Here is a 19,006-nt window from a genome sequence, read left to right as displayed (position 1 = left end):
TTTTTACTCGAACTAGCACGTAAATGGTTTCAATTTAGGATTTTTGATTTAAGAACAGGAAAAGGAGTGAACAACTTTAGTAATTCCTTGTTTCTAAAGATTCTTCCATAATTAACAAGCAATAATTTTCATACATATAAATGCTAAGATGAACAGAATGAATAATTAAGATACTTGCAATACAAATCATGGTTCAACTTGCATAATGTTCCAGAGTTACAATATCAAAGTAATATAACTACGTGATTAAAAGAAATAACTAAGAGAACTATGCTAATTCTACTCCTAAAAAGCAAAAGAAAAGTGGCCGAGAGTCAGTCATACCCAAAAACGATCTTGTGCACGAAAGCCATATGTGTGTGTAGGCAGAGAGTGCTTCAGAAGTTAATTCAAGTATGAGTTTTTCCGACCCCAGTAAAGGTCCGTACTCCTTGTATTTATAGAGCAATTAAGGGCGGTTGATTCTGTACATGTACGCTTTTGACTCAACCGCTATCCACTATCTTTGCTACGTGGTCTTGACTCAACTTCCTTTAACCGCTCTTCCCACGTTCCTTGTTTTCTCGATTGATTTTTTAGTAACCGTTTTGGCTTAACCTCCATGTTCTGACGGTCTCAACTTTTCAACTATTTTCAAGCAACACTTGTTTTTTCGAGTCCCATAATTTCATCATGTGTTGATTTTACTTCTCAGGCAGCGCTATCAATCTTTTCGAGTCACATGATTTTCGAGTATGCCTAACAAATGCCCCCCTAGGAATTTGGTTTCGATGAGCATCTTAGGAGAAAACTAAATTCCTATCAAGGTTGTTCTTCGATACTTCCTCGATTTGTTTCTTGATGTTCACTTTTCTTGACGTTAACTTAATCTTTCTTTCGATGAAAACCTATTCTTGTAAGGTACTGACCATTTGGATGTGACATCGATAGCTCTGACGGCGCATACTTCTATTTTTCCATAAATTTGCCTTCTGATATGAAACGTTTTGGCGGTTGTTTTGGAAATTCAATTTAATATTTCAAATAATCTTGCCTAACCTAACCCGTTTCAACCTAGGCCCATTTACCTCGTTTAAAACCCCTTTTTCACCCTAGGGTTAAATTGTTTTCACCATTCTCTTCCTTCGTGCCCAAGTTTTCTTGCTCACTGTTTCTTTTTTGCTCTGGTTCTTGATCTTCTTCTCAGACCGTTCTCTCTGTTCTTGCTTTTGTTTGTTATGGCTTCTTCTGCTGCGTCCACTTCTGCTGCCGTAGCTTCTTCAATGTCTCCTACTGCCACCACTTCTTCCCCTATTTTGATTGCTACTACTTCTGCTGCTATGCCCACCACTCCGGTAACCACTATGGCCACCGCAACTACTATCCAGGACACTCCTCTGCTACTGACTGGTGCTCAGGTTCAAAAGGTCAAAGAAGGTGATGACACTTTCATTCCAATTCCAGGCATGGAGGAGGCTAGTTTGAAAATATACCAATCTCAGGTACTTCTTCCTTTTTCTCTAGCAGATGGTTCTGTTCATGCTTTCCTTGGTCCTTTTGCTGGTCAAAATACCAAGAGATATGGTAATACCCTTTTGCCTGAGGACTCCACCACCCTACCTTTCATTTATTCCCCAGAAATAGACCTAAACCTTTTTGGGGATACTACCAAAATTTTTAAAGCGTTTCCCCCCGTTAAAGAAAGGCACCTTTCTTGGTTAGCTCGTGTAGAGGCTTCTATGTCCTCAGAATGGAAAGAAACAGGTATTTTTGAATTTATCCAACTAGCTAAGTTCGACCTCCACCTTTTCGACCCTCAAATGCTCCTTTCTGCTATCTTCTTCTGGAATAGAGAGACTCGGGCTTTCGAGTTTCCTTGTGGCTTCATTTGCCCGACGTTACTTGATGTTGCTGCTATAACAGGGTTAAAGCCTATTGGAGATAGGTTTTATCCTGACGCCTTTGAAGAGGAAATTTCGATCAAGGATACTTCAATTTCTTGGGATAAGAATACCTATTTGGCCTTTATTAACGCGCATATGGGACAACCTGACACGCCTGTCTCACCTTCAGAACATATTGCCTTTCTTATGTACTGGTTTTCAGCCTGTGTCTTTTGTACCCCTTCGCTTCAAGTCCCAAAATATTATTACAATTTAGCTCAAGCCCTTCATTTGCAAAGGAAAATCTGCTTAAGCAAATTACTTCTGGCCTCTCTTTATACTTGTCTTGATGAAGCTTCTGAAAGTCTTGCTCGAGAATCTGGGCCTCGAAATCTCTCTGGCCCGTTATGGCTACTTCAACTTTGGCTCAACGCGCTATTGGAAAAGAAACTTCATTTGCCCTCAAAACCCATTCCCATATGTGAACTCGAAGGAGCTCGTTTAACAACCCTTACCCCTCGAAAGCGTCTGGTAGACAATTTCGAGAAATATATTAGAGCCATCCTTAGCTTTACTGACTTCACTGAAGATTTAGCCCATTTCATTCGACCGAACTTGATAGGTCCTACATGGTTGCGCCAAAATAACCAAGTTGGTAGCATCAGTCCAGCTTCAACTGACCTGTGGTTTGGATTCTTGTCTTGGGATGTGATCATGTCGGGTATGAGGCAAAAAGATGTCAGACTTTATCCTTATCAGCCCCAACTTTTTGCTCGACAGTTTGGACTTTGCCAAATGAAACCTCTTCCCCTTCGACGTAAAGAGGGCATTGATGCGGATATTTGTGTCGAAAAAGGGAATTATGAAGAAGTCCTTAACTTCATCCTTCGCCCTGATAAAGAACTTAGGCTTACACCGACCACCTTTTCTCCTTCCTTCTTAGTCTCAAAATGCTACCTTCGATGGTGGTGTTACTATATTGTAGATAAACTCACCGATTTTGATGGCTTTCTGAAAAAGCTGATTAGTTCTCCTCTTTCTTGTTCGCAGGGGCCTAAACAACCAGGTACTTTCAAGAATCAACTTATCATTTATCAATTCGAACAATTTTTTAAGGTTTGTTATCGACCTGACAATGCGCACCGAACCATTTTTGACGCTTCTGTCTCATTATCGAAAATGGTACAACGGAACATTCGCTCAAAAAAGGTAATAAATCCTCAAGGTAAAACTGATTTCGAAAAATTTTGTCCAAAGCATATACCTCCTCTTCCAAATGCCCTTTTTGGTCTAGTTAAACATGTATCTCATCCTCCTTGGGTGAAAACACTCGACCCGTTTTACCTTGAGCGCAAAGAAGTTCCTGTAAAGAATAAAGTTACCTACGCGAGATGTTCCGTGTACGATTTTCCTCGAAACAAATGGTGACCATTATGTTGGGTCAATAACATTAACCCTCCTCCTGGTAAATATTTTTCACCTCCTTCTTCTTCGCGTATACCTTAAACTTGTCTCACTTCTTTGCTCGACACTTGTAGCTGCCATCCCTCAGCGTGTTCCTCGACATGTTGATCCAACTCCTGATTGGGAGAGTGACGATGACGAGGATAAGGAGACATCGAAAAAGGGTCGAAAGAGAAAGACCGCTGCTGACAAGGTTTCTTTACGTTCTAAGATATACCTGTTTGGATTGCAGTTTTTCTCGAAACTAATATTTTATCTTACCTTCTCGAAATTCTACTCTACAGAGTATTGGAAACTCGAAGAAACAAAGAATAGGTTCAGACAGTACCAAAACTGTTAAGTATCTTACCTCAAATATTAAGATTATTTTCTTGCTCGTTTTTCATACCTAATCAATTATTTTCCAATTCAGGTCTCGACCACAAAAAAACAAGACAAGGGGAAAGGTAAGATGGTCTTGCCTCTTCCCAAAAAACCTCAACAATCCTCTGGCGAGAAGTTGCTTAAAGACGCCATGAAGTCCGTTCCTAAGGTATCTCAATTTCGACGTCTTTCCTCCTTTATATTTCTCTTATGCCTTTAACCGTTCTAAAATCCTATTAATAGGATATTGCGATTATCCCACTGGATTCTTCTCAAGGGGTGTCTCAAGAGGTGCAGAAAAGCGTACCCTTTGCCACTGAGGTAACCCAACATGTTCATCTTGTTATACCTTGTGACTCAAATTTCCTCTTGATGTTTAGCCTGACTTCTTCATTTCCTCAGTTGTCTACTCCTCAAGTGGATGTTGCGGCGCTTGCCTCTGCCATGGCTTCGATAGAAGTTCCCCCTCCTGTCGAAGAGGGTAAGATTCCCCAACCCGAACCTTTGACTAATATGGAGACGCGGCAAGACTCCGCTCAAGGTGAACCTTCTTTCGACCTACAACCTCCCTTGGATCCGAACCAGGGTATATTTCTTTCGACTTTAATCTTCGATATGATACCTTGTTAATGGAAGTTTCTTATGTATTTACTTTTGTGCAGGTTCAACTGAGTCCCCTAGACCTTTTACTACTTCTCCTTCGACCCAGGGCGGTGCTACTTCTTCTGTCCAAGGTCTCTCCTTGATTCCCTCTCCAGATCTGGATTTGATGAGTTTCTTTAATGACGAGGACGAAGATATCAATACTATCTTCGAAGTGTTGGACAACTGGACGAGTGGTCCCACTGGGCGTGCCAATTTGTTTACGGTGGAATTTTATGATTCTCTGGGAGTATAATCTGTTTATCTTTTAACAAAGTATCGAATATCTTTTCTGCCTTACTAACGTCAAAACTATATTTTTTAGTCGAATTCCCTTCTATATTACCTCCTGGTTTTAGCATTTGACATTGGTACGTAGGTCCAGGGCGCAATTCTGCCAAATTAATCTCGAAATCTTCACTTACAACTTCATAATTAGAATCCTCATTTAACTCAGAACTTTCTAAATACGCTATCTTTTCTTTTCGAACGAACTTGTTGAATTTCATCAACTTTTCCTTTTCTAATTTAATTTGTTCAATCCTCCTCACTTTCTCAGCAAGTTGAGCCATGTCCCTCAATTGTTCATTTACTAATTTTTTGCGTATTGAGAAGTCTAAACCTGTAGCGGCGATTCTAACCAATTCATGTTCTGGAATATTAGTATAGCATCGAGATTTTAATTGCCTAAACCTATTTAAATAGTCATCTAATGTTTCATTACTTTGCCTTTTGATATTCATTAGATCGACTATACTAACCTTTGTTTCCTCTCGAAAGAAATGCTCATGAAAGCTACCTTCTAGCTGTACCCAAGTATGTATCGAATTAGGAGGCAGGGTGGTAAACCAGGTAAAAGCATGTTTAGTCAACGAACTTGGGAAATATTTCATTTTCAAGTATTCATTATTAGCCAAATCCCCACATTCGACCCCATACCTAGCTATGTGTTCAACTGTTGACTCAGTTATATCTCCTGCAAATTTCGAGAATTTTGGGACTTTCATTCCACGGGGTAATTCTACTTGTGTAATATAATCTGGAAAGGCTGACACAAAGTATGGGCGTTCATTCCGACCTACATCAAATCCATGTCTATTCAATATCCTTTCTACCATTTGATCTAAATTATCATTAGGGTTCCTGTTAGGTCGAACTATGTTTTGCAAATTTCCATGCCCCCCAGGGTTTTCTGTATCGTTCAGATTCACACTCATTGCTCTCGAAGGAGTCCCATTACCCAACTTATCTCCTATTTTGTTTATTAGCTCGTAAAGGGGTGTCATGATGTTGTGCATCTGAGTAGACAACAAATTGACCATGTCATGATTACTATGGTCCATTTGTTGTCGAAGGGCCATCATTGCTTGATTACTAATACCCGTGGGCATGTAACTACCTTGTCGAATTAATGAACCCTCCTGACTTGTTCCTACATGCTGATACGGGTCTTGCATAACAAAACCCATGCCATTCGGCCCAGGATTATAACCCTGTGGGGATACATGCATTTGTGAATTGGGTCCTATTAGCGGTATTGGCATTTCGACATGCACAGGTTGGGTATTTCGCCAATTCTGTGGCATACCCCAGGGATACTCTCTAGTAACATTTACCAACTCTTGAGTGATATTATTATGCCTAGCATGGTTTTCAAGCAACACAGGAGGAGATCTTGCCCCCCTGGTCACATTGGTAGCATTATCAGGATTGGAGTTAGGCTGTTCTACATCTACATTATTATGGTTTACGTTCATGTTATCAGACGTAGACATAGTTCTTCCACTCCTTAATCTCATGCAATTCACACACCTAAAACTAGTCCAATTATGTTCTAAATTAAACGTGTCCCACTGGGCGTGCCAATTTGTTTACGGTGAAAAAACGTTTAAGGGTTCTTTTTACTCGAACTAGCACGTAAATGGTTTCAATTTAGGATTTTTGATTTAAGAACAGGAAAAGGAGTGAACAACTTTAGTAATTCCTTGTTTCTAAAGATTCTTCCATAATTAACAAGCAATAATTTTCATACATATAAATGCTAAGATGAACAGAATGAATAATTAAGATACTTGCAATACAAATCATGGTTCAACTTGCATAATGTTCCAGAGTTACAATATCAAAGTAATATAACTACGTGATTAAAAGAAATAACTAAGAGAACTATGCTAATTCTACTCCTAAAAAGCAAAAGAAAAGTGGCCGAGAGTCAGTCATACCCAAAAACGATCTTGTGCACGAAAGTCATATGTGTGTGTAGGCAGAGAGTGCTTCAGAAGTTAATTCAAGTATGAGTTTTTCCGACCCCAGTAAAGGTCCGTACTCCTTGTATTTATAGAGCAATTAAGGGCGGTTGATTCTGTACATGTACGCTTTTGACTCAACCGCTATCCACTATCTTTGCTACGTGGTCTTGACTCAACTTCCTTTAACCGCTCTTCCCACGTTCCTTGTTTTCTCGATTGATTTTTTAGTAACCGTTTTGGCTTAACCTCCATGTTCTGACGGTCTCAACTTTTCAACTATTTTCGAGCAACACTTGTTTTTTCGAGTCCCATAATTTCATCATGTGTTGATTTTACTTCTCAGGCAGCGCTATCAATCTTTTCGAGTCACATGATTTTCGAGTATGCCTAACAGCTATATAATAAAATTATAAAAACTAAAAAGAGTGAACTCTCATATAAGGTATGAGGAACTTATTCCATTAAATTAAGAAGTTTATGAATTTCTAAGTTAGTTACAAAAATACATAAATTTCATGCATAGTAATTAGGTACATATATAAAATTTTTAGGACATCAAATACATAAATCAATATTATTTCGTATTTATATATATATATATATATATATATATATACATATATATATATATATATGTATATGTATATGTGTGTGCCTACATGTATGCGATTTTAAAAATATTATAAAGATATTGTTTTATTTTAAAAATTACAATGTAAAAAAGTATGATAATATTTTTTTTTAGAATGTTACATCTTAATTATCGAAGGAATTATTTTTTATTACTCTATTATTATTTTAGGTGACCAATGCATTTGTGGGATTTGAGTATTTATGTTTTACAAAATAAATTGCTTAAGACTTTGCTAAAGGATCGAAGTATGAGTTGAAGAGAATGATGGTGCTGAGAGCTATTACTAAATTCCCAACTTTGGTGGAGAAAGCAAAGGTTGTGGAGAGGTTAAAATGTGACAGTCAAGTTGTGAACAAAATCTTTAGGTCCTTTTTAGATAAGTTAGTACTTGTACTTATTGATGACATATTTATCTATTTGAGATCCTTTGATGAGGAGCACATGGAGCATCTAAAGTTGGTGTTGGAGATTTTGAGGGATAAGTAGTTGCTTGCTAAACTCTTCAAGTATGAGTTTTCATTGAATAAGGTGAGATTTCTATGTCATGTGATCTTCGCTAAAGGGATTTTTGTTGATCCAGTCAAAGTAGAGACAATGTTGTAATGGGAACATCCTCATATTATTTCTAAGATTAAGAGTTTTGTGAGGTTGACGAATTACTATTAGAGATTCATTGAAGGATTCTCCCCAATAATAATGCCTCTAACTCAATCAACTAGGAAGGATCAACAATTTGTATAGACTGAGGAATGTGAAACATGTTTTTAGGAGCTGAAGAGGAGGTTGATGATGAGTGCATGTAATGTGTGATTCTATTGTATATTTAACACTCTTTTTGAAGTTATTGTGTGCATTTAACAACAATTCTTCTCTAATTTTAGTAGTAATTAAAAGGAAAATATTAAATAGTATGTAGTGAATTTCTAATTAAAGTTTTCTCTCTCTTGTGTAGGGAAAAGTAACAAAATTATAGATCCATGACCATAGCGCTAACTCATGATTACAATTGTGAAGAATGGTGAAAGAATGAACAAAATCAGAAACCCATAACTATATTGGTGATTTGTTGACCTAACAAAAAAATAGTTTGATTTTTATTAAGCACATCAAGTTAACATTAGTAAACGTACATAATTTAACTACGTACATGTATATAAAAAATACAAATTACAACAACCACAAAATGAACAAAATATATGTATAATATAAATTAAAATGCAACTTATGTCTTATCATTTTCAAAACTCTCTTTCAAATTTTTAACATAATTAAATTTTTAAAAACTTTAATTTAGATATTTTAGCTCTTTTTTCTTTCTTTCTAAACTACATGTATTATCTATAAGAAACAATGTTCAAGATTTTATATAATACAAATTACATATTCAAAGTTCAAATTCATAACTATCGGTTAAAGTATAATATAATTTCATTCCAATTGATCTTTGCAATATACTGTTAGAATTTAGTTAAACTAAAATAATATGCTACTGCATCAAGAATGGCATTTTATTTTGTTGCCAATTATTTTATGCTTATATACAATAATTGAAAATAATGTTTTTTTTAATCAATTTGAGTAGTATATATATAGTGTTAAAATAATCAAACTACAGATAATCGAGGATTCCTCATAACATGGCGATAAAATAATTGGGAGAAGAGACAATTTTGGCGTTTTAAATGAAAACTTTAATTATCAATTCCTTAGGTATTACATATCATGGAAAAATACTAGAGATATCTCTGTTTGATTTCAGTACATCTTAAAATATTTTTTTTAATTGTTATGAGAATTAAACTCGGCATTAATGAACTTATATATTCTATAATTCAGTAATTTTTTAAAGCAAAAAGCACAGTAACATAACTTATTTTCTTAATATTTTTATAAATATTATATAATTATATTAATTTAAAAATAAAACTTAACCCTCCCTTTTTTTTCGAGGCGAGTACAGAGCATACTTGCTTCAAATATAAGCTACCGAGATCATAATACTATCATAGTATCAAGAGTTTTCGAGAGAGAGAAAGAGAAGTGATTTAGAAATCCATGAGTAAAGAAACACAAGAGTTTTTATTTCCAAACTTGCTTGTTACAAACTGAGAGAGTATCCCCTTATATAGACTCGGAAGAGCTCTTTTTATGATAAGTGGCCGACATCTTTTGCACTAGTGCCAATCCTATTAGCTAATTAAAAGATAAGCATGAAAAGGGACCCTAATGGGTCTGATTCATACAAATTGACGAACTAGTCTGACTAAGATGATAAGAACGAATAAAGAGAGGGACCCACATAGGTCTGACTCACACTAAAATACACACTCTATTATACAAATGGTGGCAGACAGTCTATAAAGCAGATTCCCATCATTAATCTCCTTTAATGATAGGCTCGTGATTAGGAGAGAGATTTGGATATGATACATGTGAGTCTGAACAATTATTCATCATTGATTCCTACATGGTAAAACTTATAGTTTCACCCGCGTTTAGTGACTCTAGTGTGCTTCGTATCCTGTTGTCATATCATCTTTTAAAAAATGAATTAGGTTAACTTAATTACAATCACAATAATTTGTGTGGTATATGATTAACAACTGTAATGTAATTTGTTCAGGATCTTTCTTCCAAATTAAAAATGCTTTTTTTAATTTGGATTTAAAAAATAGTTTGCATATTCGGCAATAATTATTGGTCTAGCAGTCTCAATTATTGGGTGCATTGCTAATTTGGTTAATTATAATATAAAAGTGGAACCGAAAACGAAAAGTATAATAATAATAACATTTGAATTATTTTAATGCCTTGAACCAAAGATATATAGTATAGGATATGTGGTGTCGTCACAAGATGGACCCATCAACATCATTCCCGTCAATTATGTTTACAGGTGTTCGTTTTTAATAGGTGATGGGTCTTTGTCTAACATTTTTTATTATCTTTTTTCAATGGTAGCCTTAATTTGTTCAACTATGTATTTCTTTATATTTTTCCATGAGCATATCAAAAAAGCAATATAATTCCCTAAGATTATCGTTCTCAATTATGTCTGCATTAATATACTAATTAACTGCATCAAATCATAATTGGCTCCTTAGAAGAAAATTAATAGATATTAGTTATTGGAGTAAATTATATTGTATTTCATGAGATTGCATGAACTTTTTTAATTAATGCTTAAGCTAGCAACTTATTTAGTAGGACATAATACAATGTTTTTAAACAATTAAAGAGACTTGGTATAAAATATAAAGTGTCAGTGTAATGTTATTTAAAAAATTAAGAAAGTTATTATAAAGATAGGGAAAAGAAAAAGGATATAGAGATAAACTTGACAAAATTTTAAATAATGTTAATGTAATTGTTAAGCACTCGAAATTATGGGACTCGAAAAGGGTTTGACTAAGGGCATTGCCTCAAGACTACCATACATGGAAGACTTATAACTAGTCCTAAAGGGGGGTACTCGAGATAAGGTCGAATTGAGATTTGAGAGCATTCAAGATGGAAACAAGACTTCACATGGAAACATTCAAGATAGGGTCGAACATAACGCACTTCGGAAAAGTCGAACAAGGAAATGGCTAAGCCAGAAGCGGTTATCAAAATCAAAGGAGAGAATAAGAACACGTGGGAAAAGCGGTTTAAAGAAGTTATTATTCTGAACCACGTAGCAAATGTAGTGGGTAGCAGTTATGGGTTAAGAGCATACGTGTACAGAATTAACCACTCATTATGTCTCTATAAATAGAAAGATCACGGATCTCTTCAGGGTCGGAAATTTCATACTCACATTTCTGTAAGCACTCTCTGCCTGCGCATATGGCTTTCGTGCACGCATCTGCTGGGTATCAATTTCTTGACCACTTTTCTTTGCTTTTTAGGAGTAGAATTAGCATAGTTCTCTTAGTTATTTCTTTTAATCACGTAGTTATATTACTTTGATATTGTAACTCTGGAACATGATGCAAGTTGAGCCATGATTTGTATTGCAAGTATTTTAATTATTCATTCTGTTCATCTTTACATTTATATGTCTGGAAATTATTGCTTGTTAATTATTGAAGAATCTTTAGAAACAAGTAATCACTGAATCTTCCTACTACTCCTCCTCTCGTTTTATAAGACTAAAACTCAGAAACATCACATATCTAAATTGAAACGTTTTTCGTGCTAGTCTAAATAAAAAGAGCCCATAAAACATAATTCCACCGTAAACAAATTGGCACGCCCAGTGGGACTCGTTTAATTTAGAACATAATTGGACTAGTTTTGGGTATGTATGTTGCATGAGACTTAGGAGTGGAAGAACAATGTCTACGTCTAATAGAGAAACAGGCACTAACAACAATAATCACGTAGATGTAGAACAAGCAAATTCTAATCCTGATAATGTGACTAATGTAACCAGGGGGGCAACGTCTTCATCCCCTGTGTTACTCGAAAACACAGCTAGGCAAACAAATGTTACTCAGGAACTAGCGAATGTCACTAGAGAGTATCCCTGGGGTATGCCACAGAATTGGCGAAATACCCAACCTGTGCATGTCGAAATGCCAATACCGCTAATAGGACCCAATTCACAAATGCATGTATCCCCACAGGGTTATAATCCTGGGCCGAATGGCATGGGTTTTGTTATGCAAGACCCGTATCAGCATGTAGGAACAAGTCAGGAGGGTTCATTAATTCGACAAGGTAGTTACATGCCCACGGGTATTAGTAATCAAGCAATGATGGCCCTTCGACAACAAATGGACCATAGTAATCATGACATGGTCAATTTGTTGTCTACTCAGATGCACAACATCATGACACCCCTTTACGAGCTAATAAACAAAATAGGAGATAAGTTGGGTAATGGGACTCCTTCGAGAGCAATGAGTGTGAATCTGAACGATACAGAAAACCCTGGGGGGCATGGAAATTTGCAAAACATAGTTCGACCTAACAGGAACCCTAATGATAATTTAGACCAAATGGTAGAGAGGATACTCAATAGACATGGATTCGATATAGGTCGAAATGAACGTCCATATTTTGTGTCAGCCTTCCCTGATTATATCACACAGGTAGAACTACCCCGTGGAGTAAAAGTCCCAAAATCTCGAAATTCGCGGGAGAATTAACTGAGTCAACAGTGGAACATATAGCTAGGTACGGGGTTGAATGTGGGGATTTAGCAAATAATGAATATTTGAAAATGAAATATTTCCCTAGTTCATTAACCAAGCATGCTTTTATATGGTTTACCACTTTGCCTCCTAATTCGATACATACTTGGGTACAGTTAGAGGGTAGTTTCCATGAGCATTTCTTTAGAGAAGAAACGAAGGTTAGTATAGTCGATCTAATGAACATTAAAAGACAAAATAATGAAACGTTAGATGACTATTTAAATAGGTTCAGGCATTTGAAATCTCGATGCTATATTAATATACTTGAACATGAATTAGTTAGAATTGCAGCAACAGGATTAAATTTTTCGATACGCAAGAAATTAGTAAATGAACAATTGAGGGACATGGCCCAACTTGCTGAGAAGGTGAGAAGGATCGAACAAATTAAATGGGAAAAAGAAAGGTTGAGAAAATTTGACAAATTTGTTCGAAAAGAGAAAGTAGCGTATTTAGAAAATTCTGATTTTAGTGAAGATTCTAACTGTGAAGCTTCGAGTGAAGATTTTGAGATTAATTTAGCAGAACTACGTCCCAGACCTACGTACCAGTGTCAAACCAGGGGGTAATATGGAAGGGAATTCGAATAAGAAATACAGTTTCGATATAACCAAAGCAGAATACAGGATACTCGAATAATGAAACTGAATACCAAGCACTCATTACTGGACTTGAGATTCTTAAAGAATTGGGCGCTAAAGATGTGGTAATTCGAGGAGATTCACAACTGGTCATCAAACAATTAACTCGAGAGTATAAGTGTTTAAATGAAAAGTTAGTTGAATTCAAGACGCGAGCTGTGCAGTTATTTGACACGTTTGATGAAGTAGAGTTACAACGCATTCCTCGGGACTCAAATCTTATTGCAAATGAGTTGGCTCAGATAGCCTCTGGATATAAAATTAGTAAAGAATGTCTCGAATATCTGATTTATACAGAGAATGAAGTGTTAGACCATAGAGAAATTCTAAGTATAGGTTCAGCAAGTCAACAAGATTGGAGGAGCGAATTGATCGAATACTTGCGAAATCCTAATATAAAGGTCGAAAGGAAAATTAAACTCCAAGCTCTCAATTATCTCTTACTAAACGATGAATTGTACAAAAGAGGCTTCGATGGAGTTTTGTTCAAATGCCTTGGAACTCACGAGAGTTATATAGCTATGCCAGAAATACATGAAGGCATTTGTGGAGCACATCAAGCAGGTGAAAAAGTGAAATGGGTTTTGTCGAGAAAAGGTTTGTATTGGCCAACTATGCTTAAGGATTGTATCGAGTTCGCACGAAGCTGTGAAGAGTGTCAAAAACATGGACCAATACAAAAAGTACCTGCAAGTGAGTTACATTCGATCATTAAGCCTTGGCCATTTCGAGGGTGGGCAATTGACATTATAGGGCAAATACATCCACCACCCTCGAAAAACCACAAGTATATATTAGTGGCCATTGATTATTTTACGAAATGGGTTGAAGATATTCCATTAAAAGAAGTTGAGCAAAAAGATATAATTTATTTTGTGGAAGATCATATTATCACAAGGTTTGGGATTCCCCAAACAATCACTACAGATCAAGGTACAGTATTTACAGGTCAAAAATTTGCTCAATATGCCCAATCGAGAGGGATTAAGTTAATAACTTCAACACCATATTATGCACAAGCAACTGGTCAAGTGGAAGCTGCTAATAGAGTAGTGATTGGCTTAATCAAGAAACATATCTCGAACAGGCCTCGAAACTGGCATGATACTCTTGTCCAAATACTATGGGCTTACAGAAATTCACCTCGAGATGCCACGAAAACTACTCCGTATAAGGTAGTTTATGGACATGAGGCCATCCTTCCTATTGATATTAATTTACAATCAATTCACATACAAAAACAAAATGAATTACCTATTGATGATTATTGGAATTTAATGTATGATGAGTTGATTTCTTTAGAAGAAGAAAGGTTAATTGCGTTGCAAAATATTGTTCAACAAAAGGGAAGAGTCGAGAAATCATACAACAAAAGGGTTAAAACACAACAATTTCGAGTTGGGGACTTAGTGTTAAAAGTGATTCTTCCCATGGATCAAAAATCTCGATATCTAGGAAAGTGGTCCTACAATTGGGAAGGCCCCTTTATAGTCGAACAAGTTTATTCAAGCAATGCATGTGATTAGAGAATTAAATTCGAATGCAAGCAAAGTAATAAATGGAAAATACTTAAAGTACTTTCATAGAAGGGTAGAATGCTGATTGTTCAAGGATAGACAAAGGTGAAGATAGAAAAGAGAAATCTAATTATTACAAAATTTTGATCTAAAATCCTTGAAAGCCTTATAAGCTTCATCCAGGCTTTGCCTTCGAGCAGTACATTGAGCCTCCAAGTGTTTCTTTTGTTCCAAGGTCCTCGTAAGTCGAAAAGATATGGCCTTGCCTTCAGCTTTGAGACTTGTTTGACGTTGTTTGATTTCTTGACTCTGGACTGTGATACCATCTTTCTTCGAGCGGGTTTTGTCCAATTCATGTTGAAGAGCCTTGATAGTTGTTTCTATATCTTCCTCCTCTTTTTGTAATTTTTGCAAGGAAGAAATTAGTTCTGCCGTTGAGCTCTTGATGGAAATCAACTCCTCACGAAGGTTCTCGAGCTTAACACGGTCGTCCTCGCTTTCGATTTCAATCTGAGACACTTCCTGAAAGGCAGTGGACCATTGAGCTCGAAGATCCCATGCGAAGCTGAAGGGCTTAATAAATTCCTGCAACTCAGAATGAACCTCAGGAGGAAGATCCGAATAAGACAATAAGTCTTCAACCATCTGTTCCACTTCTGTCTTAAACGTAGGAAGGAGAAAGGCTTGATCAAGGTTTTCGACATACGCTTTCAATCGGAAAGAATCAAGCAAAGGTTGATAAGATGGAATCTCAGAACCTTGCTCGATGACTTTTTCTTTTCCTTTTTCTTTTTCCGACCCAGAAGGGCCACTCGTCCAATTGTTCAACACCTCGAAGATATTATTAATATCTTCATCCTCGTCATTAAAGAAGCTCATCAGGTCCAAATCTGGGGAAGGAATTGATGAAAGGCCCTGGACGGAAGAGGTAGTATCCTTTTGAGTTGAGAGAGAAGTTGCGAAGGGTCTTGGAGACTCGGTCGAATCTATACAAAAAGAGACAATAGAGATATAAGATAATTTTGTTCAGAATCACAATAAGGATGTGAAGTTAAAAGAAATATACCCTTGTTTGGACTCAAGGGGGGTTGGAGCGTGATAGAATCTTCACCTTGGGCAGACTCTTGCTTAGGCTCCTCATTCACCAGAGGGTCTGATTGAGGAACCTTGTCTTCTTTAACCTGAGGAGGAATCTCTATCGAAGCCAAAACTGAAACCATCGTAGCAACATCTAGTTGAGGGTTGGTTAACTGCAAGTAAATCACAAGGTTAGGATAAGGTTTTGGGAGAAAGATCAAATAAAAAATGAAAAGTGAACCTGTTGGGTTGTTCCAGTAACTAGAGGCACATCTCTCGACACATCGTGAGAAGAATCAAGTTGGATGACTTCGACATCCTACAATAAAAAAGGTGTTAGAGAAGTCAATGGCATAGGGAAAATGAAATCGAAAAATTTTAACTTACCGTTGACACCGATTTCATTGCATCTTGAAGAAGCTTCACAGTCGGAGGCTTCTGGGATTTCTTGGAAAGAGAAACTACCATTTTTCCTTTCCCTTTATCCTGCTTTTTAGTGGTCGAGACCTGAAAGTGAGGACAATTGTATTATTAAGAAATGTGAGCAAGAGAGTAACACTGGTATTTGGGTTGATTCACTTACAGTGTTGGTACTGCCTGAGTTCACTTTTTGTTTCTTTGAAGTTTCGATACTCTGTAAGGTAAAGGCGGGAAAAGGTAAGATGAAACATTCGAAAAGTTTTAGTAAAGAGTGAAATCGAAGTGAATGGTACCTTAGAACGTAAAGAAACTTTGTCAGCAGCAGTCTTTCTTTTTCGACCTTTCTTTGATGTCTCCTTATCTTCGTCATCCTCACTCTCCCAATTAGGGGTTTGCTCAACATGTTGTGGAACGCGTTGAGGAATGACGGCTGCAAAATTCGAAGAAAGAGATGAGATAAGTTCAAATCAAAATCGAAGAAGAGTGGTGAAAGACATTTACCAGGAGGAGGGTTAACGTTATTGACCCAACATAGTGGCCACCATTTGCTTCGAGGAAAATCATACACGGAACATCTCGCATAGGTAACTCGATCCTTAACAGGAATCTCTTTGCGCTCGAGGTAAAACGGGTCGAGTGTCTTCACCCAAGGAGGGTGAGATAAATGTTTAACTAAACCAAAAAGAGCATTCGGAAGAGGAGGTATGTGTTTTGGACAAAATTTTTTGAAATCAGTTTTACCTCGAAGGTTTATTACCTTTTTTGAGCGAATGTTCCTTTGTACCATTTTCGATAACGAGACCGAAGCGTCAAAGATGGTTCGATGCACATTGTCAGGTCGATAACAAACCTTAAAAAATTGTTCGAATTGATAAATTATAGTTTGATTCTTGAAAGTACCTGTTTGTTTGGGACCCTGCGAAGAAAGTGGGGAATTAATCAGCTTTGTTAAAAATGTATCGAAGTCGATCATTTTGTCAACATGATACTCACACCACCAACGAAGAAAACATCGAGAAACTAAGAACGAAGGGGAAAAAGAGCGAGGCGTGAGGTGAAGCTGTTTTTCAGGACGTAAGATGAACTCCAAAACTTCTTCGTAGTTCCCTCTCTCGACACAAATATCAGAATCTATTTTTTCTTTACGTCGAAGAGGGAGAGGTTTCATCTGACAAAGTCCAAATTGTCGAGCGAAGAGTTGAGGTTGGTAAGGGTAAATTCTGACATCTTTTTGACGCATGCCAGACATAATCACATCCCAAGATAGGAATCTAGACCAGATCTCGACAGAATCAGGTGTCATATTCCAGACTTGATTATTGTGGCGAAGCCAAGTAGGACCTATCAAAGAGGTACGTATGAACGGAGCCAAATCCTCACTAAATTCTGCGAAACTGAAAATTGCAGAAATATATTTCGAGAAGTTGTCAACCAGACGTTTTCTAGGAGTAAGTGTGGTGAGGCGAGCTCCTTCGAGGGCACACGTTGGGGCAAAAGATGAAGTCAGTAAGAGCTTGTTCTCCAAAATGGCGTTCAGCCACAACTGTAGTAACCATAGAGGCCCAGATAGGTTTCGAGGACCAGATTCTCGAAAAAGACTTTCCGAAGCCTCATCGAGACATGTATACAGAGAGGCTAGCAAGAGTTTACTTAAACAAATTTTCTTTTTAAGATGTAAGGCCTGAGCTAAAATGTAATAATATTTTGGAACCTGAAGAGAGGGAGTACAGAAGACACATGCGGATAACCAGTACATCAAAAAAGCAATATGTTCAGATTCTGAAACAGGGGTGCCAGGTTGTCCTACATGAGCATTGATGAAGGCCAGGTAAGTCTTCTTGTCCCAAGTAATCGAAACTTCTTTGATCGAAATTTCTTCTTCGACAGCATCAGGGTAGAATCTATCTCCTAAGGGGGTTAAACCGGTTATGGCCGCGATATCTAATAGTGTGGGACTAACAAAACCACAAGGAAACTCGAAAGCACGAGTCTCTCTGTTCCAAAAGAAGATTGCAGAAAGGAGCATTTGAGGATCGAAGAGATGAAGATCAAATTTGGCGAGTTGAATAAACTCAAAAATGCCAGCTTCTACCCAAGAAGGACCCATTGCTTGTTCTACTCGAAGTAACCACTAAAAATGTCTATCTTTAAGAGGGGAAAAAGCCCTAAAAATCTTAGTGGTATCGCTGAACAAAGATAAATCTATTTCCGAAGAGTAGATGAAGGGTAAGGACGACTCGTCTTCAGGTAACAAAGTATTCCCAAATTTTTTCTTGTTTTGACCCATAAACGGACCTAAAAAAGCATGAGTACTACCATTGGCAAGAGTAAAAGGAAGAAGTACCTGGGACTGATAAATTTTAAGGCTTGCCTCCTCCATGCCTGGGATAGGGACGAAGGTATCGTCCCCATCTTTAACCTTGCACATTTGAGCGCCAGTCATAAACAAGGAACCCGCCTGGGTTGAAGTGGTGGTGGCCATAGTGGTTAAGGGAGTGTTTGTCATAGTAGCCAAGACGGAAGAAGAAGCAGTAGTAGGAGTTGGAGATATAGAGGAAGCTACGGCGGCGGAAGTGGACGCAGCAGAAGAAGCCATAACGAACAAAAGCAAGAACAGAGAGAACGGTCGGAGAAGAAGATCAAGAACCAGAGCAAAAGAAGGAACAATGAGCAAGAAAACTTGGGCACGAAGGAAGAGAATGGTGAAAACGATTTAACCCTAGGGTGAAAAAAGGTTTTAAATGAGGTAAAAGGGCCTAGGTTGAAATGGGTTGGGCTGGAAAAAATTATTTGAAATTTAAATTAAATTTTCAAAACAACCGCCAAAACGTTTCATATCAGAAGACAAATTTATGGAAAAATGGAAGTATGCGCCGTCAGAGCCATCAATGTCACATCCAAATGGTCAGTACCTTAATTAATGACGAGAAAAGGTTTTCATCGAAGGAATGATT

General features: G+C 37.1%; 2 protein-coding genes across 2 annotated transcripts; both read left to right on the top strand.

The window, feature by feature from the left end:
- The first annotated feature begins 433 nt into the window (after positions 1–433).
- LOC145956481 (uncharacterized) lies at positions 434–3,666 on the top strand. The gene is made up of 2 exons (XM_083072087.1): positions 434–2,928; positions 3,401–3,666. Exons 1-2 carry the CDS (start codon positions 1,218–1,220, stop codon positions 3,664–3,666), a joined length of 1,977 nt encoding a protein of 658 aa, XP_082928213.1. The 5' UTR covers positions 434–1,217.
- LOC145955921 (uncharacterized) lies at positions 3,509–5,177 on the top strand. The gene is made up of 3 exons (XM_083071421.1): positions 3,509–3,858; positions 3,933–4,230; positions 4,352–5,177. The coding sequence occupies exons 1-3, from the start codon at positions 3,778–3,780 to the stop codon at positions 4,585–4,587; spliced, it is 615 nt and encodes a 204-aa protein (XP_082927547.1). The 5' UTR covers positions 3,509–3,777; the 3' UTR covers positions 4,588–5,177.
- Positions 5,178–19,006: the final 13,829 nt, after the last annotated feature.

The sequence above is a fragment of the Cajanus cajan genome, chromosome 3 (genome assembly GCF_000230855.2).
Source record: "Cajanus cajan strain Asha chromosome 3, NIPB_CcT2T_4, whole genome shotgun sequence".
NCBI classification, from domain to species: domain Eukaryota; kingdom Viridiplantae; phylum Streptophyta; class Magnoliopsida; order Fabales; family Fabaceae; genus Cajanus; species Cajanus cajan.
The sequence above is the reverse complement of the archived record's forward strand: the minus strand, read 5'-3'. Positions and strand labels throughout refer to the sequence as shown.